General features: G+C 59.7%; 1 protein-coding gene and 1 long non-coding RNA gene across 10 annotated transcripts; one reads left to right on the top strand and one right to left on the bottom strand.

Moving 5' to 3' along the window:
- The first annotated feature begins 1,901 nt into the window (after positions 1–1,901).
- CDK16 (cyclin dependent kinase 16) lies at positions 1,902–22,297 on the top strand. Of its 9 annotated transcripts, none has more exons than XM_038381295.2 (18): positions 2,068–2,302; positions 7,969–8,096; positions 9,452–9,577; positions 10,249–10,382; positions 10,587–10,712; positions 10,912–10,968; positions 11,315–11,429; positions 12,459–12,553; positions 12,628–12,690; positions 12,774–12,897; positions 13,272–13,392; positions 14,038–14,135; positions 15,843–15,948; positions 16,169–16,211; positions 16,376–16,466; positions 16,697–16,829; positions 17,502–17,551; positions 17,834–22,297. In XM_038381295.2, the coding sequence occupies exons 2-17, from the start codon at positions 7,979–7,981 to the stop codon at positions 17,530–17,532; spliced, it is 1,581 nt and encodes a 526-aa protein (XP_038237223.1). In that variant the 5' UTR covers positions 2,068–2,302; positions 7,969–7,978; the 3' UTR covers positions 17,533–17,551; positions 17,834–22,297. The 9 variants fall into 9 exon arrangements, with proteins under 9 accessions (XP_043357022.1, XP_038237221.1, XP_038237223.1 ...); XM_038381297.2 differs by having other exon boundaries at positions 2,069–2,302; positions 16,752–16,829; XM_043501087.1 differs by lacking the exons at positions 2,068–2,302; positions 17,502–17,551 and adding an exon at positions 1,902–2,022.
- Positions 8,417–17,576, bottom strand: LOC122457238. Its single transcript, XR_006276712.1, has 4 exons — positions 17,460–17,576; positions 13,474–13,479; positions 13,085–13,097; positions 8,417–8,432 (listed from the first exon to the last, which is right to left on the bottom strand). It is a non-coding gene; the product is annotated as an uncharacterized LOC122457238 (long non-coding RNA).
- Positions 22,298–22,737: the final 440 nt, after the last annotated feature.

Genomic DNA, 22,737 nt, shown 5'->3' with positions numbered 1-22,737 from the left:
GAGAAATACCATGGGGAAATAGTTTTACTTTGTGTAATGACTCATCCATTCCCAGTCTCTATTCAAGCCTAAGTTAATTGTATCCAGTTTGCAAATTAATTCCAATTCAGCAGTCTCTCGTTGGAGTCTGTTTTTGAAGCTTTTTTGTTGAAGGATAGCCACTCTTAGGTCTGTGATCGAGTGACCAGAGAGATTGAAGTGTTCTCCGACTGGTTTTTGAATGTTATAATTCTTGACGTCTGATTTGTGCCCATTCATTCTTTTACGTAGAGACTGTCCAGTTTGGCCAATGTCCATGGCAGAGGGGCATTGCTGGCACATGATGGCATATATCACATTGGTAGATGTGCCCGTGAACGAGCCTCTGATAGTGTGGCTGATGTGATGAGGCCCTATGATGGTGTCCCCTGAATAGATATGTGGACAGAGTTGGCAACGGGCTTTGTTGCAAGGATAGGTTCCTGGGTTAGTGGTTCGGTTGGGTGGGATGGAGGGGTGTGTAGGGATAATGGGGGGCTGGTGCAATGGGGATGGAGGGATGACGGGTGGGGTGCCCTGTACAATGGGGGCACGGGGAGGGGGTGTTTGGGGATAATGGGGATATGGGTGGGGGAGGGGGAGGGGTGTCCTGTATGATGGTGATGGGGGAAGGGGTGTTGGGGGATAGTCCATCTCTATTCCCCCCTTTTATGGAACCCCGCCATTGGGTTTAATGGTAGGGTCCAACGGTCGCGGGCTACACCATTATTAACCCCCAAGGGGTCCGCCTCCGCCTCCCCCTCTTCTCACCCCGCTTCTCTCCCTCTTCCCGGTGTCAAATGGGCGCCTGGAAATTGACATAAATCCCGTCTGAGCCACTCTTACTCAGTTTATTTTGGTAGAAGCCTATTTTCTAATCTGCTCCCCCCGTTTTTTTTTTATGGTAGCGGCCAACGGTCGCGCAGTCCTGTCTGCGGATTAAACCATTATCAACCTCTATGTGTGACCATGTATTACGCCCCTCTCACCCAAACCCCTTTGTTCACGTGCTAATATTTAAATAGGGTTCTGAAAAAGTTATATATTGTTTTTTTTAATCTTTTATATATGTTGGAGTCCAGATATATAAATATCCCCCTCCCGCTTTGCTCTGTGGTAGCGCCTAACCGTTCCGGGGCCCCTCTCAATGGGTCAAACCATTATCTTCCCTGTGTAGGAGGGGAGAATGGAGACCCGCTCCTCCTTAGTCTTTTTAATTCCCCATCTCTCAGACCTATAATTACATCTTGTGGTTAATTGAGTTACGCACCCTGGTTTAATTTCTCTTTCCCATTATATATGTGGACACCCTTATTTTGAATGGTATCACCCATCCTCTCTTCTACGAGAGAAGAGATCGGGCGAGCTCACTTTGGATTTTGGGGGGGCATAGAGCCGGCCAGCACATGGCTTATCCCCCTTTCCATATTCCTCTTTGTGCTTCAATAGTCTAGAGATGCACGTAGAGAATGAATCTGTGGCTCTGTTTGGCTGCCAGGTAGGAAAAGCCTGTCATTGCCTCCCCCCGCTGCTGGTTATAATGGTACAGCCCCCATAGGAAGAGAAGGCGGTTGGGGACCTTTCCATTGAGGAAACCGAAGACAGTTAAGAAAGTACCATTCTAAAAACGGGGGGGGTTAGTTTGAATTGGCTACTGGGCTCCCTTCACCAGACTGCTTATATAATTAATGCGTCATAATATCCCATCATATATTATTGATCTCTCCCCGCGGGTCCCGTAAAGCAGGGGGATTAGAGCTCCGCTTTCAGGGCGCTCCTCCCTCTCAGTAATGGTAGCGCCCGCCCGGGCTGGTCCAGTTGAGACTGTACCAAATAAAAAGAGGGGGGGGGTTATTGCCTTCTTCCACCTTTTTTGCCCTCTTAGTTTAACACCAGCCCTCGGGGTATGGGGCTTGCTAATGCCTAATTCCACCACAGTCGGGGATGGGCTCGGCCTGTCCCTGACTGCTCCCTGTGCGTGGCCCTCCCCTGGTGCGCGGCGTGGTACGTCCCGCAGGGCGGGGGAAAGGCCGGGCCGGGGGCCGGCCCGAGCCAGTCGCAGGGTGGGAGGTGGCCTGGACGGAGGGGGAGGCGCCGCTCGCTGGGAGGAGACTTGTGCGCACCCCTCCCCTCCCCTCCCCCCGCGATCCCCTTTCTCGCCGGGCTCTGGGGGGCCATGGGCGGCTGAGGGGAGCCGAGCCCCGGGCGGCCGAGCCGGCGGCCATGGCTGAGGATTACTGGGACCCGCAGCAGCAGCGCTGAGCCCCCTGCAGCGGCAGCCAGGGTAAGAGACACCCCATGGGGCGGGGCCTGGCGATCCACTGGGACCCGGGGATCCACCCGCCGCAGCCCGATGGGATCGGCACCCACTGGATCCCGCGGATCTTCTGTCCCATCGGGCTGGGGTCCACTGTGTACCTGGGACCCACCCACTTGGTCCCATGGGATCAACCCTCCCTGGATTTCTCTCCCCCGTCATTGGGCGGGGGGGGGATCAACTGTGACCCATGGGATCTACCCACCCGAGCGACATCAGATCTGCACGCACTGGATCCCCCTCTGCACCTTCCCCATTCATTAGGGGTCTGTAATGATTTCTGTCCACTGTGTACCTGGGACCCACCCACTTGGTCCCATGGGATCCACTCACATGGGATTCTCTACCAGACTTGGTCGCCCCCTGTGATCTCTGACCCTAGGATCTACCCTCCTTTGCTATCCTATGTGATCCACTTCATGAAGTGCCCCTAAAGGCGATTAATCTTCTCCTTTCCCATTAGCTGGGGGATCTGCTGCAACATCTGGGATCTACCTGTTGTTATTCTCATGGGATACGCTCATACTGCATCACTCAGATCCCAGCCCTTAATGGACCAGGGGATCCATGGTGACTTTTGCCATTCCAAAATCTATGTTCTGGTGTTGGGATCTACCCACACTGGATTCCTCTGTTTTTCCATGCCTTGGCCTAGGGATCCTTCTGTGACCCCTAGGGATCTACCTTGACCTCCCTGCAAGGATCTACCGCTCATGCTAACTCTTGCAGGGATTCTCACACGCTTAAATCCCCTGTCACCTTGTGGAGATCTACACACTGCTTTTGGGCTGGGAATCCATTTGGATCCCCAGGGATCCCATCACACCCAGATCCTGTGTGACATTCCCTGGGAATCAGCCCTCACTAGATCACTCTATTAGGCTGGCAGTCTATTTTGCCCTCATGGCCTGTGCCTGTTGCTACACCTACTATATCCCTCTCCCCATTGTTCAGTGTTTGGGGATCTACTCTCACTTCTGGGATCTGCGCGTCCTATTTTGTTGGTGTCGGGGGGATCTAGTCTGGATTGTCACTATGGGTATCTTTCGCTCTGCTTCCCTCTCACTGGTTCTGTCCCAGAAGGGATCCACTGAAGCTCTTTGCCTCGGAGATCTAGCTCTGGCCTCTGCAGAAGGAGAATAATCTGGGGTGAGCCCCCATCATGTTCTCTAGCTGGTCTGGGGAGCTCCCCCAGTTGTGATCCACTATGACCTCTCACTACAGATCTAGACAACATCAATGGATCCCTCTGCACTCGCTTCCTGCTCATTGCGGGGATTCCCACCAGTCATCTACCCAGGGGATACAGTGGGAAGGGGATTGGGTGTCTGGAATGGATGCAGGACATTGCGGGGTGTTGTGTCTTCCCCCCAGTGTGGGGGCACCGAGTGAGATGGGTTGCTGGAATCCATTTTGAGAGATCCCTGGGATCTCTCCACTCACCAGATCCCTGTGCAGTCAGGCTAAATCTGGGGAAAAGGGGGAATTGCTCCCACTCCTGCAGTGGGGGTGTGTGGGGGTGGGTGGACATTCCTACCCCCATGTCTGGGTTGGATCTTGGCAGTGGGGAGGGGGATTCCTGGCTTTTCTCTTCAGTGAGTGAATGCAGGAATTCTGGGGGGATAGCAAGGGGGGTGTCTTTACCCCCCCATGTGCTGGGGGGAGATGGACAAGGTTGCATTTGTGTGTGCCTGACCCCTGGGAATAAGTGGGGGTTTGGCAGTTGGGGTCCCCCCAGATGGGATTAGTTCACTACAAAGGCCCCAGCCTGGGTTAAATCTAAGTCATGCGGTTATTTTGAGTGTGGGGGCTGAGCTGGAGGGGGGGGCTGGATTGGGCTTGTGTGTGGGGGAGGGAGTTGATTGTGGGGCTGGATTGGGCTGTGTGTGGGGGGTGGGGGCTGGATCGGGCTGTGTGTGTGTGGGGCTGATCAAGGGGTCTATATCAAGCTGTGGGGGGCTGGCTCTGGCTGGGGCAGGGTATGACCCAGGCTGGCTTGTGGGCCTGTGGTAGCTGATGCTCCTTGGATAGGGTCCCACCATGTGGGACTGGGTGCATTGGGGGGCAGTGGGAGGGGCACAGTTGGTGGCTGCAGTGAAGGGCTGTTGTCCCATGGCTCGTGCTCACTGCACAGCCTGGGAGTGTCTGAGAGAGGGCTAGATCTGGGGCCCCCTCGCCCTACCCTAAGGTCCCCTGGGTGGGCGGGCAGGCGGTTCTGGGGCCTCCTCCTTGGCTGGTGTCTTGGGGGTGGGGGGCAGCTGCCTGGCAGATTGACCCTTCCAAGCAGATCAGTTTGGGAGTTGGGGGGCTCCTATCTCACCCCGTCCTTGCCCCTTGGAAGGGCTGGCTGTGGCCTGGCTGACTCGGTGAGTTGGGGGCCTGTCCAGGCTGCTTACTGCCCCCCAATCAGACCCTGTTGGCTGGTGCTGGTAGTCCCCCCCGCCTGCCCTGTCTGACCCCCGGCGCTCGCCTCAACGGACTGGATGCCTGGTGTCCTGGCCACTGTCCCTGGGGCGGCCTCTCTCCGGCAGAAAGCTCGGGGGGAGTGGGACCCGGTGCCAGCTGCTGGGAACAGAGCCCCAGAGTCCTGGCTCTCCCCACTTCCCCACCCCCCCCACCCAGAGCTGGGGAGAGAACTCAGGAGTCTTGGCTCCCTGCCCCCCCCCCCCCAGCGCTGCAGGGAGTGGGGCGCTCTCCCCTGGCTCCAGTGCCCCATGTGGTGCTGGGGAGGGGAAGGGGCTCTGTGGCTGGAGAGGGGGTAGGATGGGGGGAGCGTTTATGGCTGGGGACTTGGTGAGATCTGGAGGCAGGGTCTGAGCCATGGGATCTTACTGCTGGATGTTTTTGAGGGGGGCACTGTTGGGCTGGGTCCATGGACTGAAGGAAGCGGGTGTGAGGGGGTGGGGGAAGATCTTTGGGAGGAGGTTGGCTCAGAAGATGGGGCTCTCAGGATGGAGGTCAATTCCAGGGGGGATCTAGGGGATGGATTTCATAGAATCATAGAATATCAGGGTTAGAAGGGACCTCAGGAGGTCATCTAGTCCAATCCCCTGCTCAAAGCAGGACCAATCCCCAATTTTTACCCCAGATCCCTAAATGTCCCCCTCAAGGATTGAACTCTCAACCCTGGGTTTAAGCAGGCCAACGTTCAAACCACTGAGCTATCCCTCCCCTCATTTGTTTGGGGATGGGCGGTATCTTTCGGGGGATGGGGCTGAGGGGTCAGATGGATGGGGGCTGGGGGTCTTGGAGGGTTCAGAGGTCTAGGGCCCCAGATGGGTGTGGATGGGGGGCTTGGGGTGGTGAGAATGGGTGGGTTGGAGGCATGGGGCTCCTGGGGGCTGATCCAAGGCATGGTGCTGGGTTGTCTGGGGGGCAGCTCTCTCCCTGCATGGCCCCTCCCTCTTCTGAAAGGGCAGGTCTGCCCCCACGCTCCCCCCCCATCCCTCCCAGTCCCTGGGCTGCTGCCCCGGACTCCGCCCCCGACGGTAGGTCAGTTGGTCCCAGGAGGTATTAATAGCTCAGTGAGTCGTTCCCCAGGCAGCCCCCCAGCTTTCCCCCCCCCCCACGGTATCTGTAGCTGCAGCTTCGAGACCTGGGCCTCCTCCCTCTGGCTGACCGGTAGGATCTATGCGCCCCACATCTCTGGCCTTTTACCACTGTGGGGGGGCTCCTGGCACTGGGGCGGGTGTAATTGTGGAGACAGACGCTCCTTGGATTGGACTATTGACCCACTGGATGTGCCCCCCAGGAGAGCTGGGAGGGGGAGCCCAGGGCTGGACTAGCAGGGTGTGTGTGGAGGGGCACTGCGGGGGTGGGAATGAGGGGAGCCCAAGAGTGGGCTAGCAGGGGTTGCGGGGCTGGAGTGAGGGGCACTGGGTGGGGGGCTGGAGGGAGCCAGGGGTGGGCTAGCAGGGGGTGCAGGGCGGAAGTGAGGGGCACCCGCAGGGCTGCGGGGGAAGCCAGCTCAGTCAAATTCCCCTCCCCCTGGCCTTGCCACCCCCTCGAGTCCTTTCTGGGTGCTGGAGGTGGCCTGTTGCTGGTGCCCCCCCGCTGCGCGGGGGACCCATACGGTAGGTGCCCTGTGTGCTGGGGGGCAAGACTGCACGGGGCTGGATTTGTGCCCTGGCCCCAGCAGGCGGCTCAAGCCAAAAGGATTCTGTGGATACCTCCATAGGGTGAAGGAAGGGGAAGAGGCAGCCTGAGTCGCCCCCCCAGTGGGGCCAGCACTGACAGCTGGGGGAGAATGCCCCCTGCTGAGTCCCGGCCCAGCTCCCTGCAGCACGGCCCTGTCTTCCAGGGGAGAGCGCTCCTTGCCGAGCCCCCTGCCCGCAGCACGGCGCCCCCAGTGCCCGGCCCTGACTGCCCGGGGAGAGTGCCTCCTCCTGAGCCCCCTGCCCACAGCACGGTGCCCCCCAGAGTCCAGCCATGACTGCCAGGGGAGAGTGCCCCTGCCCAGTCCGCCACCCCGCAGCCCCCTGCCAAGCCCCGTGCTTGGCTATTGCTATCCTGTGCCTCTCTGTGCTTCCACCCACTGTTGCCCTCAACCGTGGCGTATCTGTCCCCCATGTACTCACCCACAGCCTCCAACTGCTGCTCCGCTGTATTTCTCCAGCTCCCAACCAATTGGAGGGATGCGAACTGCCCCCGGTGTCACAGCCGGGTGTTACTCCTGGAGCCTACTAATGGCAGCAGGTACATTTTGCTAATTCACCGTCACCGTGGGACCATCCAACTGCTGGGATTGTCCTGGGATCCCTTCTGTGCAGTCAGTAACCCTCCTGGAGCTGACCTCCTGCAGGAGGCTCCTTCCAGAATCCCAAGCCCCTCCCACTAAGCTTGGCTCCTCCCACATGCCCCAAGCTCCTCAGAGTCAGCTGTTCAAACATTGCCATAGTAACATCAAATGGCCTGTGAGCCATCACTAGTCTTCAGTATTAACGAGGCAGCATTTCAGTCCTTCTACCCATCAGCTACTGTGCCCCTTTCCTGTTGAGGGCCCCACCCCGAGTCCCCCTGCAGCTGACCCTTTGCGGGAGACGCATGGGCCCAATCCCACCCCCAAGTATTCCCTATGGTCCATGAGTCTTATGTGGGGGGCACCATGCTGGCTGGCCTGTAGGGCTGATTCGGGGGGCACTGGCTGGTTGACCTGTGGGGTCTGATCTGTGGGGTCACTGGCTGTCCCATGGGTCTGATGTGAGGGGGCACCAGGCCAGCTGACCCCTGGGTTTGATGTGGGGAGCACTGGCTGGCTAGCCATGGCTAATCCATCGGGGTTGTCCATTCCCGGGGCGTAACGTGAGACACATGCTGGGGTGGGAGCATCGACTCCATGCATAGCCCCGGCCCCGACCTACCTTTGCTTGGCACGGCTCTTAGCCAGGGAGCAGGGTAGGGGGCTCAAGGTTAGTAAATTTCCTTAGATTCTTTCCTCTAGAGTTTTTCCCCAGCTGCCCCGCCCCAGAGGTGGCTGCATTTCAGCACCAGGGCAGCCCTCCCTGTGCAGCGTTATGTGTGGCTGTTCCCCAGCTGCCCTGCCCCAGAGGTGGCTGCATCCCAGCACCAGGGCAGCCCTCCCTGTGTACCTGCTCTGGTGTTTCAGCCTGTGGTGTCCTCTCCCCTCCGTGCAGCGGCCCCACCATGGATCGGATGAAGAAGATCAAGAGGCAGCTCTCAATGACCCTGCGGGGGAGCCGGACGGCTGAGAAGAATCTCAATGAGCAGATCAATGTCGAGGAGAACAACAGCAGTGACACCGGTGAGCCCCTCCCCTCCCTCAGCCTGGTGCCCAGGGCAGCTCCGCCCACTCTGGCGCCTTCCCATGAGACCTTTCTGTGCTTGGCGTGGAAGGGATCCGGACTGAGACCTTCGCTTTAAGCTGGCTCTTGCTGTGAGAGCACCTTTGAGACATTTGAGGGGCCTGGAGGCATTAACCGCCCCTTTAATGTGTTCCACTTGGTGCCTTAAAGGGGTCTGTGCACAAGGCCACCCCTTTAAGGCTTTCTGCAGTCATAACCGCCCCTTTTAGGCGTTATTTGAGCATAGCTGTCTTTTTAAGATTCCCTGTGGGTGTTATGGCCCCTTGAAGACGTCCCTTGGTGTGATGGACTCCTAAAGGGTCCAGGGATGTTGCTGCCCCTTTAAGAACTCCCTGGCTGTGCCTATGTGGTGGTCTCTGGGCATGGCAGTTCCTTTAAAGGCTGCCGCCGCCTCCTCCTCCTCCCTCCTCACCCCACCCTCTTCATTGCTGGTGGCCCAATCGGGAACCAGCCTAGACAGCGATTGGGTGGGCTCCCTAGAGGTGGCCAATGGCCAGGTGGATCATACCATCCCACTTCGGCTGTAGGGGTGTGACAGTTGGGTCCCACATCCAATGGACCTGACCAAAGCCCCAAATGGGGGTGTTTGAGCCAGGTTGGGCAGGGCTGTGGGCCCGGACTCCTCAGTTCTCTCTCTAGCTCTGGGAGGGGAGTGGGGTCTGTTGGTTAGAGCAGGGCGGGCTGGGAGCCAGGATGAGGTTTAATTGGGAGGTCAGGATTCGGATGGGGGTTGAGTTCAGGAATAGGGACGGTTGGACCCCAGTGCTCTGGCTTGATGTGTGGGGGTGTCCATGGCCCCCCCCACGGGTATGTCCCCCCCCGGCTGGTCTCTCCCAGATTTTGTTTCTGTTCTGTTGTATTTTTGTTTCTTCATTTTCTTTTTCTTTTCTTTTTTGTCTGTGTTTAATTTCTGCCCCCACCCACCCACCCTGTCCTCCTCCCTTCCGGCTGTGTGACTGCTCTTCCCCCCCCCCCCATGCACCCTCCGGCTGTGTGACCTGGACCCCCCCATGCACCCCCTTTCCTCTGGCTCTGTAACCCCCTGCATCTGCTCCCCCTGGGCTGCATGATTCCCCCACATCTACCCCCCCAACCCGCTGTGGCTGTTTAATCCCCTCCACCTATCCTCCCACTCCCCTGAGCTGTGCCGTCCCCCCATCTACTCCCCTCTCTATATGGTCCCCCCCAACCCAACCCCCACATCCTCTCCCCTGCCTGTGTGACTGCCCCCTCCCCCAATCTTTCTCCCCTTGTGGGCTGGGCTCCCCTGCGCCCCATGTCTCGTGCCCCCCAGGCCTGGCGGGGAAGAGCGGGCGTCCCTGGGGCGCCTCGCGCAGCGTCTATTCCTTCCTGCAGCGCCGGCCGCGCCCGGGCGTGACCCGCAGCCTGAGCGCCCACCTCGCCCGTGCCAGCCAACTAGGTGACTATGGAGGGGCAGCACAGACCCCAGGGACCCCCCCGAGCCAGCCAGCTCCCCTTCTGCGGAGCCAACCACAGCTCGGAAAGAGGAATGGTGGCTAGTGGGTTAGAGTGTGGAGGGGGCTGTGAGCCAGGACTCCTGGGTTCTCTCCCTGGCTCTGGGTGGGCAGTGGGGTCTAGTGGTCAGAGCGGGGGGGGACTCATGGGCTGTAGTGCTGGCAGAGTGGGGCGGTAACCAGCCCCTCTGCCTTTCAGTGGCTGTGGTTTATGTTTTATTATGTGGGCAGCTGAGCCGGGCTGGCAGGATGCGGGGGCAATGGGTGAGCAGCGGGGGAGCCCTGGGGGGTCGCTCTCAGAGTTCCAGACGCTTTCAGGGTGTGCTGGCCACTGCACACTGAGCCCACCTGGGTTTGCTGTCTCTGGCTGCCTGGCAGTGTTGGGGGGATGGGGCCTCCAGCTGGGGGCGCTGTGGCGAGGGCTGGTGGGGGGTGGTGCTTTGTGTGTTGATGCTGGCTGGGCCGCTGGCAGTGCAGAGTCTCCAGCACAGGGCGCTGTGGGGTCTCTGGCATGGGGAGCTGCGGGGGGGCTGGCTGGGGGTCTCCGCAAGGGGGGGTGCTGTCTGTCCGTCGTCCCGATAACTTCCCCTCTGCTCTGCCTCCCGTCCGCCCACAGAGATGGTGCAGGAGGATGTGAAGATGGGCTCCGACGGGGAGAGTGACCAGGCGTCCGGCACCTCGTCCGACGAGGTCCAGTCCCCCGTGCGGGTCCGCATGCGCCACAGCTCGGCCCGCAAGATCTCCTCTGAGGTGGGGGGGGCGGCTGGGCTCCGAGGGGACTGGGGTGAGATCCTGGGGGAGGATGGCAGCAGTGTTGGGGGGATGGTGGGGAGAGGGGGTCGGGGACCCAGGGGTGGGTGGAGGTGATGGGGGGGGGGAGGATGAGGGGTATGGGGGAAAGGGTTGCAGGGGGTCTCTGACCGTGCCCGTGACTTCCATCCCCGCACCCCCCAGGACATCAACAAGCGGCTCTCGCTGCCGGCCGACATCCGCCTGCCCGAGGGCTGCCTGGAGAAGCTGGCATTGAACAGCCCCTTGTTCGACCAGCCTCTCAGCCGGCGCCTGCGCCGTGTCTCGCTGGTGAGAGCCCGCCCCCTGCGTACCCCCCGGTGCCCCCCGGCCAGCCCCATGGTGCCCCCATCCTGCCCCCCAGTCCCTCACCCCCAGTGTTCCCTCGCCAGCTGCCTGCCCCACGGTGCCCCCTGGCTGCCCCCGGCTGCCCCACGGCCCCCCCAGCCCTCCGCCGGCAGGCATCTCACGGCTGGTCTCTCACCCGCAGTCGGAGATCGGCTTTGGGAAGCTGGAGACCTACATGAAGCTGGACAAGCTGGGAGAGGTGGGAGCTGGGCCCCGGGGGGGGGAGTGGGTGGGGGGGTCCTGTCTCAGGAATCCTGACCCTAATGCCCCACCCGGATCCGAGCCAGGGGATGAGATTGGGTGGGGGATGGGGAAAGTGACTGGGGGCGGGAGGGGCCAGGAGATGGGCCATGGGGCTGGGGAGAGGATAGTGGACGGGTCTGTTGGGTGAGGGGGAAGGGCTGGGGGTGATGTGGCAGAGATCAGGGGGCTGGACTGGGGGCCACGGGCCAGAGAAGGAGGGCAAGTGGCTGGTTGGGGGATGGGGCAGGAGGGGCCCCCCAGCTGTGACCTCCAGTTCTGTCCCCCCCTTCACTGCCCCACAGGGGACATATGCCACTGTCTACAAGGGCAAGAGCAAACTGACCGACAACCTGGTGGCGCTGAAGGAAATTCGCCTGGAGCATGAGGAGGGGGCGCCCTGCACAGCCATCCGCGAAGGTACCTGCTGTGCGGGCGGCCTGGGGGACAAGCCGGAGGGCAGGCAGGGGAACAGGCTGTGGGGGGTGCTGTCACGCAGTCCCCGGGGTGATGCTTTGGAACTGCTCCCTACGAAGCCAGGTGGGACTCGGGGGGGGGGGGGGGGGACCCTCCTCTCTTGGAGCTACTGTCCCCAGGGCATGAAGCTTACGCAGCTTTCACCTTCCTGGGGCTGACCCCGGAGCATTTAGCCTCTCCTGCCCCACCGTGCGCTTCCCACAGTGAGTCCGCCCAGGTGGGGTCCTGGGGCAGCCAGAGGGTCCTGCCCCCCGACTCTGCAGACAGACGGGACTCTCAGCCAGCCGGGGAAACAGAAGGTTTATTAGCCAACAGGTCTAAACCAGAGCTTGTAGGTACAGAGACCAGGACCCCTCAGTCAGGTCTGTCTTGGGGCCAGGGTGGTCAGACCCCAGGTCTGGGCCTCCCTCTCTTCCCCCCACAGCCAGCTCCAAAACTGAAACCCTCCAGCCCCTCTTCTGGCCTTTGCTTCTTTCCCCGGGCCAGGAGGCCACCTGATCTTTGTTCTCCAACCCCTCAGTTGGCACCTTGCAGTGGGGGGGGCCATGCCATCAAGAAACAGGGTGTCGGCCATTCTCTGTGCAGACCCCATCACACTGACCCTCTAGAGCTCCGCAACAGTCACACCCCCTTATCCCCCAAACTAGATACTTAAGAACTGCCTAGGGGAACCTGAGGGACCCACACAGTATTCAGAGAGAACATTAAGAACAGTCCCACTTCATCACAGGTGTCAGGGGGAGTAGGCTGTGGGGGTCCCAGGGCAGCAGGCTGGGAGGTGGGCTGGAGGTGCTGGGGGGAGCAGGCTGGGGGGTGTTCTAGGGGGTGCAGGCTGGGTATACTGGGGGACAGGTTGTTAGGAAGGCCGGAGGGACCAGGGACCAGGAGGTACTAGGTGGCAGACTGGGGGGGGCAGGCTAGGGGGCTGTGGGGCTGGGATTCACTCGACCTGCCCCCCTCCTCACCCCCCAGTGTCCCTGCTGAAGGACCTGAAACATGCCAACATCGTCACCCTGCACGACATCATCCACACAGAGAAGTCACTGACCCTGGTATTCGAGTACCTGGTGAGTGGGGGGCCAGGGGCGGCTTGGGGGGACCCTGGCATCCGAACAGCGCTAACCCTGCCCTGCTCCCGCAGGACAAGGACCTGAAGCAGTACCTGGATGACTGCGGCAACCTCATCAACATGCACAACGTCAAGGTGAGCGTGGTGAAGCCGGGGGGGCTCCCGGGGCCCCCCAAGGCCAGGCTGACAGTGTCTCTCCTTCCCCCCCCCCCCCCCAGCTTTTCCTCTTCCAGCTGCTGCGGGGCCTGGCGTACTGCCACCGCCAGAAGGTGCTGCACCGCGACCTCAAACCCCAGAACCTGCTCATCAACGAGCGGGGCGAGCTCAAGCTGGCCGACTTCGGTGAGCCCCAGAGCCCCCCTGAACACCCAACCACCCCCAAACCCCCGCCCCGTACCCCAGAACCTGCTCACCAATTAGCAGGGCGAGCTCAACCTGGCTGACTTTGGTGAGCTGTGGAACCACCCAGGGCCCTCTGAACCCCACCAGCCCCCCAGAACCCCCAACCACCCCTGAACCCTACAACCACCCCCCAGACCCTGCTCAGCAATGAGCGGGGCGAGTTCAAGCTGGCCGACTTTGGTGAGCCCCTCAGCCCCCCCAGTACCTGCCCAGCAACGAGTGTGGTGAGTTTAAGCTGGCCAACTTCCGCGAGCCCCTGAACCCCCAGACCCCCCTGACTGGCCCCCAGTGCCAGCCCACACTCTCTGTGCCAGGTCTCGCGCGGGCCAAGTCCATCCCCACCAAGACGTATTCCAACGAGGTGGTGACGCTCTGGTACCGGCCCCCCGACATCCTGCTGGGCTCCACTGAGTACTCCACGCAGATCGACATGTGGTGAGCCGGGGGGCACCTGGGGGGGGGGCTGGGCCTGGGGGTGCCATGGTGGCTGATGGAGTGACCCCACTGGCCTGGGACCTGCCCCTCCCACGCCTGCCTGGCCTGGGACCCTCCTGCCCCACCTGCCGCTCCCCTCCCACCCCTGCTCCTCCTGCCCACCCCACCCTAACCCCCCTTCTCCTCCCACCCCATACCAGTCCCCAGCCCCCTTCTGCTGCCCCTCCCCCCTTCCAGGACCCCCTTCCTCTCCTCCTGTTCCCAGTCCAGCTCCCCTATCTGGGCCTGGCCTGTTCCCCCCACCCCCTGCTCTCTAACCATGTGGGGACCCCTTGGATACTACACCCGAACTGCTGCCCCCTTCCCCAGGAGCTCCCCATCCCCCACGCAGTCCCCAGCTCCCCACTCTGCCCAGTGGGGCCTGCTCAGTGACACTGACACCCCCCCCGATGCTTTAGACCAGCCCAGGTGGGGGGAGGGGGCAGGGGGCAGGTCCCCTCCTGCAGCCCGGGTGGTTTTGCTGTCAGTTGCGCTGAGGTGGGGGTGCCATGCCTCTGAGCGCCCATGGGAACCGGGGAGTGGGGCTGTGCCAGGGATGACTCCCCCCAAGTTCTGTGTGCCCTGACCCCAGCGCCTCTCCCCCAGGGGCGTGGGCTGCATATTCTACGAGATGTCCACGGGCCGCCCTCTCTTCCCTGGCTCCACCGTGGAGGAGCAACTGCACTTCATCTTCCGCATCCTTGGTGAGAGGGGGCGCTCGGTGGGGCTCAGTGGGGGCTATTGGGGGGCTGGCAGGGGCTCAGCTGGGGGTGCTGTGCTGTGGGGAGCATGGTCGGAAGGTGCCATGCTGCAGGGGGTGTCGTGCTGCGGGCGGGGGGGCACGTGTGTTGCAGAGTCACAGGGAGCCGTGCTCTGGAACAGGACTTTGGGGGCCCCTCCTGTCTCAGAGCAGACTGTCACCTGGGCAAGATGCTGCCCCAGCTTCCACCTTCCTGGGGCTGACCCCGGAGCATTCAGTGTCCCCGTACACTTCCCGCAGCGAGTCTGCCCTGGCGGGGCTCCTGGGGGAGCCGGGGGGCCCTACCCCCTGACTCTGCAGCCAGCTGTGACCGTCAGCCAGCTGGGAACACAGACGGTTTATTAGACGACAGGAACACGGCGTAGAACGGATCTTGTTAACCTAGAAATTGGACTTTCAGCCAAGTCCATCTTGGGGAGTCCTGGGCCAGACACCCTCGACTCCCCACCTCTTCCAGTCCCCCCAAGCAGACTGCCCAGCTTCCAGGCACCCCACCTCAGACAGCCCCGTTGCTTCTCCTTGTCTTTGTCTTGCTTCCTGGCGGGATTTCTAGATCATTCAAGATCTCCTGGTTAAGCCAGGGTGGTCTCTTGCCAGACTTCCTATCTTTCCTACGCCATGAAATAGTTTGCTCTTGTGCCCTTAATCATGTCTCTTTGAAAAACTGTAGACTGTCTTCAATTGTTTTTCCTCTTAGACTTGCTTTCCATGAGATCTCACCTACCAACTCCCTGAGTTTGCTAAAGGCTGGGTAGCTGAAGTCCCCCATCACCACCAAGTCCTGCGCTTTGGATGATTTTCTTAGTTGTTTAAAAAAAGCCTCATCCGTCTCTTCTTCCTGGCTAGGTGGTCTGTAGGAGACCCCTACCATGACATCACCCTTGTTTTTACCCCTTTTATCCTTACCCAGAGACTTTCAACAAGTCTGTCTCCTATTTCCATCTCAACCTCAGTCCAAGTATATACATTTTTAAATATAAGGCAACACCTCCTCCCTTTTTCCCTTGCCTGTCCTTCCTGAGCAAGCTGTACCCTTCTGTACCAATATCCAGTCATGCGTATTATCCCACTAAGTCTCTGTGATGCCAGCTATCTCATAGTTGTGTTTATTTACTAGCATTACAAGTTCTTCCTGCTTATTCCCCCTACTTCTCGCATTAATACACAGACATTTGAGATACTGATTTGACCCCCCACCCAGTTCTCTTTTGTCTCTCCTTTATCCCTGCTATTACAGCCCATGCTCCCCCCAATTGCATCCCCCTCCTGGGTCTCCGGTTATGAAGGGCACAGGCCATCGCCTACCTGCAGGCAGCTGGAGCCACCTCACCTGCCCCCTGAGGGTCTCAGCCAAAGTCACACACCCCTATTCCCACCACTTAGGCATTGGAGCAACACAAAGGGAAACTGAGGCGCACACACAGTATTCATACGAAACAATAAAACTCATAGAGGCTCACACACAACATAACGAGGGAAAATCCCCACATCATCCCCACTTCAGGAGGTGGGCGGGGGCTCAGCAGGGGTCACCGTGCTGCAAGGGAAGGGTGGGGGGGCTCAGCAGGGGGTGCTGTGCTGCAGAGGGTGAGCGGGGGGCTCCACGGGGCCCTGTCGTATTCTCACCCCTTCCCCTCTGCCCTCCACCCAGGGACCCCCAACGAGGAGACGTGGCCAGGGATCCTGTCCAACGAGGAGTTCCGATCCTACAACTACCCCAAGTACCGGCCTGAGGCCCTGCTCAATCATGCGCCCAGGTCAGCCCTGGGGCCGTTGCATGTGGGGGGATCCTGGGGGCTGCGAGGGGGAGGGCCGGGGGGGCCAGATCCTCCCCGGGGGGCCTGATCCTCCTGGGAGCTGCGGGAGGAGGACCAGGGGGGTTGATCTCCCTGGGGGCTGCGGGGAGGTGTGTGTAAATTCCCCTGTGAGTTTATGGGGTCGTCTTTTGGGCTGATATTTCCCATGTGCCCTGTGTAGGCTGGACAGTGATGGAGCCGACCTGCTGGGCAAACTGCTGCAGGTGAGAGACGGGAGGTCGGGGGGCCTCAGGGAGGGGCCGGGGTACCTTGGCTTATAGCGTGGGATCGGGGGTGGGGGATTTGGGGGTGACGGGGGTGCTGGTGTGTCTGCCCCCTGGGGCGTATCCAGCCCTCTGACCCCGCCCTCGGGGGCGTGTCTCGGCAGTTCGAGGGGCGGAAGCGGATGTCAGCGGCGGAGGCCATGGGGCATCTCTTCTTCCACTGCCTGGGCGAGCGCGTCACCAAGCTCCCAGACAGTGAGTGATCTGGGGGGGGAGGGGGTCGGGGCAGGTTGGGGTGCTGGAGGTGGCAGGAGGGGCTGAGTTGGCCGGGGCTGGGGGGCTCGGCTCAGGTTGGGGTGCTAGGGAGGTGGGGCTGAGTCGGGTGGCGCTAAGATGGGCAAAGAGGAACATCATGAGTTGGGTGGGGGCTGGTTTGGGGGTGTACAGACTCGGGCAGAGCTGAGGGAATTCAGAGTGGGGGGCAGGGCTGTGGGGAGCTGTAACTGCCCCCTGCCACCGCCCCCCTCTGTGTCTCCACAGCCACGTCCATATTTGCACTAAAGGAGATTCAGCTACAGAAGGAGACGGGGCTGCGCTCGGCTTCCCTGCCCGACTCAGGTGAGACATGGCCCCCCAGCCCCCCCAACACTGCCCTGATCCAACCGCAGCTCCTCCCTGCCCATTCAGGTGAGACATGGCCCCCTGCGGCCCCCAGCCCCCCACTGACCCACTCACAGCCCCTCCCTGCCCAACACAGGTGAGACAGACATGGCCCCCAGCCTCCCCTGCACCCCCTGATCCCCCCACCGACCCACCTACAGCCCCTCCTTGCCTGACTAAGGTGAGATATGGCTCCCCACATCCCCCCCCGCAGCCCCCTGACCCACCTACAGACCTTCCCTGCCCGACTCAGGTGAGCCATGGCCCCCCTGCAGCCCCCCAACACCCCTCTGACCCACCCACAGCCCCTTCCTGCCTGACTCAGGGGAGACCCTGCCCACAACTCCCCCTGCTGACCCCTCTGCCCACACAGATGTGCTCCCCAAGCCCTCTCCCCCCCCCCGACCTAACGTGCCCTCCAGGGCCTGGCTGCTGACCCTGGTCTGTTCTGGGGGGGAGGGGGCGGCTAATTCATCTCTGACCTACCCCCAGCTGGAACCCCGCATCAGCGGGGAGAGGGGACCACTTGTTGCAGCCCTGCTAGGCCCCTTCCTCCTCAGGATGGGGGTGAAGCTTCCCCTTGAAGACCCCCCCCCGGCTGCACGGTGAACGCTGTCTCCTCTCCCGCAGGGGGTGCCGCCTTCCGGGTAGTGGACACTGAATTTTAGCCTTCGGGTCAGGTACTTCCCCCACCCCATCCCTCCTCGCATGGCCCCCCATCATCGCCACCCCCCCCCCAGGCTTCCTCATCCGGACCTCCTCCCCCAGCTGGGAGGACATGGGGCACCCTGCTCCTTATCACCCCCAATACATGCCCGCCCCACGGGTGCTGTATTGGCTGTACCAGGATGGGCGGCATGGGGGGCACAGGCTGGGGGTGGGTGGGGGGCAGTGTGGGGAGAATCCCAGCAGCGGTGGGGAGGCCGCTGTCTCTCTTTAATTCTTTGCTCCCCCCCCCACAGTGAACGGGCAGAACCGACGGCCCAGCTTACTGTTGTGACCTCGCCGAGCCACAGTGATATGCGAGGGGCGGGGACTGGACTGAAATAAACCTGCCCCCAGCCGGGACTCTGCCCCTTTGGGTTGGACGCCGCCTTCGGGGATGGGACTCCGGCCGTGCCCTGGGGCTGGAGGGGCCCGATCCCCTTCTGGGGGTGGGGTGGCGCCGGCTGGACGGCAGATGCCCCCCCCATGTTGTTTAAGTTTTATTTTTTCAAGGCAATATTATAAATATAGAGAAATAATCTATAGCCCCCCCCTTGCCGGGAGGGATGGGCATGGGGGGGCAGCCCCCCGGAGTTATGTTTCCATGGAGATGTTTGATTCTGCCCCCACTGTGGGGGAGGAGCCACAACCCCTCCTGTACCCCCCAGGTTGTGAGGTGGGGGGGTTGATCCAGGAGGTTATATTCTGTGTCACTCGCCCCCCACCCCAAATCCTCCTCTCCTGCCCCCCACATCCCGCTGAGCTGTGGGGACAGAAGTCTTCCAGATATGGTGGGACTGGGGGGGGGCTGCTGTTGCAGATGTGTGTATGGGGGGCAGTGTACCCCAGATGTGGTAGGTCCCTTTGCAGCTGTGTGTGTGGGGGGTCCCCGACAGTCTGCAACCCCTCCGCATCCGAGTGATGTGTCCCTGGGGAGTCCCCTTCCCTCCCCGAACCCCAGCATGTCCCCTTCCTGCAGGGCTTAGCTCTGCCCCCACATCCTGCTGGGTCGGCATGTGGGGTGAACACTGGCTGACGCCAGTGAGTTCATTGGGGCGACTGCCAGCTCCCCTTCCCCACTTAGTACTCAGGGCTCACTTGGGGCCAGCTGCACCTGTCTCCCAGTCCTTACTTTTGGTACTCGGCCCTTACTCTGCCACTACTCCCATGTTACTCGGTCCTTAGTCTAGCCCTCTTTCTGTGTTACTCAGCCCTTATTCCTGGTACTCAGCCCTTACTCCTACAGTACTTCCATGTTACTCAGCCCTTGTTCCTACATTATTCGGCCCTTATTCTTCCCCTACTCCCGTGTTACTTAACCCTTACTCTGGCCCTATTTCCATGTTACTCAACCTTTTACTCTGACCTTACTTCCATCTTACTCAGCTCCTACTCTCAAGTTGCTCAGCCCTTACTCTGCCCTACTCATGTTACTCTACCCCTATTCTCATGACACTCTCCTCCAACTCCCATGTAACTCTTCCCCACTCTCATGTTACTCGTCCCTTACTCAGGTCCTACTCACACAATACTGTCTATACTCCCATATTACTCAGCCCTTACTTGACCCCCTACTCAGATGATACTTAGCCCCACTCAGTCCTTACACTAATGTTACTCGGCCTCACATCTTATTCAGCTCTTACTTGGCCCCTACTCAAGCCCTAGTCAAATCTTACACAGTCCCTTGGCCCCTTATTTGGCTCCTATTCAAATGTTGCTCAGCTCTCACTCACCCCCTCCTGAGATCTTACTCGGTCCCACCACAACTGTTAGCCTATAGTCAGCCCCTAGGATGCTCCTGACTCAGCCCCTCCTCAGTCACTTCCCAGATTCTCTGCTCAGTCCTTGCTCCCGTCCCTAATCAATACTTAGTCCTTATTCAGATGTTACTTCACATCCTCTCACTCCTAACTCGGCCCCTATTCAACTGTTACTCTCTACTCAGTGCTTAGTCCATGCTCAGATGTTACTTGGCCTGTTCTGCCCTCCCTTGAACATTATTCTGGGGTTCTGAGGCCCTACTCACCTGTTACTGCAGTCCCTGCTCAAACCTGACAGTCTTTATTCAGACACTACTCCATCCTTACTTGAGCTTTACTCTGTCCTGAGCTGGTTGCTCGCACATTACTTGGTCCTTACTCCATAAATCCAGAAGGGGGTCCGAGTAACACGGGGTGATCTGAAGTAACAGAAATGAAATTCACTAGGCCACAGCAAGGGGGAGTAGGAAGAATTTTGACCTGGGTGGGCGGGACGCTCACAGGGTGACGCTGACCCCCCAGGGTGCCACAGCCATGAAAATGGCCGGTGCAAGGCTAGGACGGTGCGAGTGAGGAATTTCCATTGGAGACAGAGCCTGCGCCCAGCGCTGGCCACGTGTGTTGTAGAAAGAAGAGTTCAGGCTGGGCCCAGCGCAGTGAGGGTGGCTGGGATGGCCGGGAGCGGGTTAGTTGACAACGCAGGCTGAGGTGGGCTCCCCGATCTCTCTGTAAATATGTGGGGAGGACGAGGAGGGGCTGGAGCAGCAGTGAGGGGCAGATGCCCTGGCTAGCGGGATGCTCTTGTTAACTCAGGCCTGAGCTCCCGTGGTAGCAACACTAGCTGCGATGGGAACCACTGGCCCGGGCAGCCCATCCAGTCCTGGGCATTTACTCATACGATACTTGGCCAGCCCCTACTTGATCTGGTTTTAATTTTTACCCAGTCTTCAGTCAAATGTTACTCTGGCCAGACATGTTACTCAGTCACTGCTCTGGATTTACTCCATCCCTACTCCTCTTACCCTGCCTGTACTCAGCTGTGAGTCCCTACCCAGCTCTTCTCAGTCTTAGCCTAGATAGTGCTCTGTCTTTACTCAAATGCTACTCTGCCCTTACTAAGTCTTATCTTAGATGTTACCCAGCCCTAATGCAAATGTTACTTGGTCCTTCCCCAAACAGTACTCCATCCTTACAGTCCCAATTTAGTTGTTGTTTAGTCCTTACTCAGAGTAATCTGACCCTACTAAAATGTTACTACCTCCTTACTCAAACGCTACTTGGTCCATGCTGAAACACTACTCCATTGTTTCTCAAATATTACTCAGTCCCTACTCAGTCTTACCCTTAGATATTATTTTTACTCAAAAGTTATTAAATCCTTACTCAGTCCTGAATCAAATGTTACTTGGTCCATACCTAGCCCTTACTTTGGCTTAGCTGATTTGTTACTCCTTCCTTACTCAAATGTTACTCGGTCCCTTTCCAGCACCTGCTCAGTCGTGGGTACTCAGTCCTTAAACACTACTCAGCTACTACTCTGTCCTTACTCGTTACTCAGGCAAATCCCTCCTTGTCCCTGCTCTAGTCCAGCACTGCTCAGGATTGGACCCTGCATCCCCTTCCAGCTCCATCCTGCAGCCCTCCGCCCCGCACTCCTTGATGGACCCCGGCCAGGCTGTCCCACCCAGAGGGCTCTGTGTGCTCCTGGCTCCCCCTAGTGGCTAGGAAGGATCAACTGCAGTTGGAAGGGCCAAGCCTTTAACTCAGGGGTAAAAGCCGGGGGTTTGAACCCTGCTGTGGGAGTGTCAGTATAAAGGCGGACCCTATATCCCCCAGGCAGTACGCCCCCCCACCTCTCTCTCTATATATATTGTGTGTGTGTGTGTGTGTGTATATATGTACATATCTAGCCTTTTTTATATGCAGCATGTAGTGCTTGTGGGATGGAATGTCTTTCCCTGCAAGAGCCATACCCATAGTAATAAAAATGACGATGCCCCCCCAGCTGAGCTGCAGCCACCTCTGGGGCGGGGCAGTGGGGAATGGCCTCCCGTAATGCTGCCCAGGGAAGGCTCGGCCGGCACTGCGATGTAGCCAGCTCTCCTCGTGAATCAGAATGGTCCTCCCCCGTCCCCCTGTTCTCCCCTCTGCCCCCTGCACCGAGGCATAAGACTAAAGGTGTCGAGGTGAGAGTCCCTGGGCGGGGTGGTGTCTGTTTTCTCTTTCTCTGCTGGGCATCTGGCAGGGCTGGGGCCTGGGGAGTGTCATCGAGATGTTGTGGTGGGGGTGGTGCCAGTGGGGTGGGTCAGGTCTGGGATCCATTCCTGGCAGGTGGTGGGTTTTACTATAGGGAACTGGATCCCTGTGCACAGAGGAGGGAGGGATCCCAGCTGTGAACCCTGCAGGGAGGGGGAATCCCACATCAGATCCCTTCATGAGTAGGAGGATGGGATCCTGGACTGGAGAGGAGGGCTAAGACCAGATCTCTGGTGGGGAGGAGGGACAGATCCCAGAGTGGATCCCTGCATGCAGAGGAAGGTGATCCCATAATAGATCCATACAGGTGGAGGAAAGAGGGATCTTGGAGAGTAGGGGATCCCAGAGGATCCCTGGCCAGTGAGGAGGAGGTTGCCAGAGTAGATCTGTGCCTGGAAAGGGGGATCCTGGACTGGATTTCCATGCCTGCGGGGCCCTGCAGTGTCCAGAGTGGATTCAGTAGGGACAGAGCCCCCTCTCCTGCCAGCTGTGTCCTCCCCAGCCCTGTAGATGGGGGTGGAGTCTCTGTGACAGGAGGGCTTTGGCTCAGCAGGCAAAGGGTTAACCTGCCTATACATATCAATGTTTGAGGGGGGAGGGCTGTATCTGAGCTGCGTGGGAGACGGGGCTCCCTCGTTTTTTGTCTGGGGTGAGAGACTGTTCTGCGCTCAATGTATGGAAATTATTAAAGTCTCCATGGAACCCAGGCGTCCTGCGTCTTCATTCACCCCGCAGCTGGGGGGAGTGGATGGTGGATCCTAACTATGGACCCACCCCCACTTGCTGAATCCAAGCTATGGGTCGCCTGTCCTGGGATCAGACCCATGGGTCCATGCAGCTCAGTAGCTCCCCAGGCCCCCCATCAGAGCCATGGGCCCATTGAGCTTGATATCCGTGGCCCAGGATCACACCCGTGAGCCCATGGGTTACATGCTTTGCTGGAAGTTCTTAAAAACCCAGATGGCAGAACAGAACCCAGGTGTCCGGGTGTTAGTCCCTGCTCTAACCACTAGACCCCCACGCCCCTCCGCCAGAGCCAGGGAGAGAACCCAGGAGTCCTGGCTCCCAGCCCACCCCCCGCTCTAACCACTAGACCCTTCTCCCCTCCCAGAGCTGGGGAGAGAACCCAGGTGTCCGGACTC

This window comes from Dermochelys coriacea, chromosome 23 (assembly GCF_009764565.3).
Source record: "Dermochelys coriacea isolate rDerCor1 chromosome 23, rDerCor1.pri.v4, whole genome shotgun sequence".
NCBI classification, from domain to species: Eukaryota; Metazoa; Chordata; order Testudines; family Dermochelyidae; genus Dermochelys; species Dermochelys coriacea.
This window is presented reverse-complemented; position numbering and strand designations above follow the sequence as displayed.

Excerpts from the sequence above, each read along its gene's own strand:
- CDK16 (XM_043501087.1), top strand. The coding sequence starts at position 7,979 with ATGGATCGGATGAAGAAGATCAAGAGGCAGCTCTCAATGACCCTGCGG. Across the intron at positions 9,578-10,248 it reads CGCCCGTGCCAGCCAACTAG|AGATGGTGCAGGAGGATGTG; the intron begins GTGACTATGGAG and ends GTCCGCCCACAG. Across the intron at positions 12,554-12,627 it reads CCCTGGTATTCGAGTACCTG|GACAAGGACCTGAAGCAGTA; the intron begins GTGAGTGGGGGG and ends CTGCTCCCGCAG.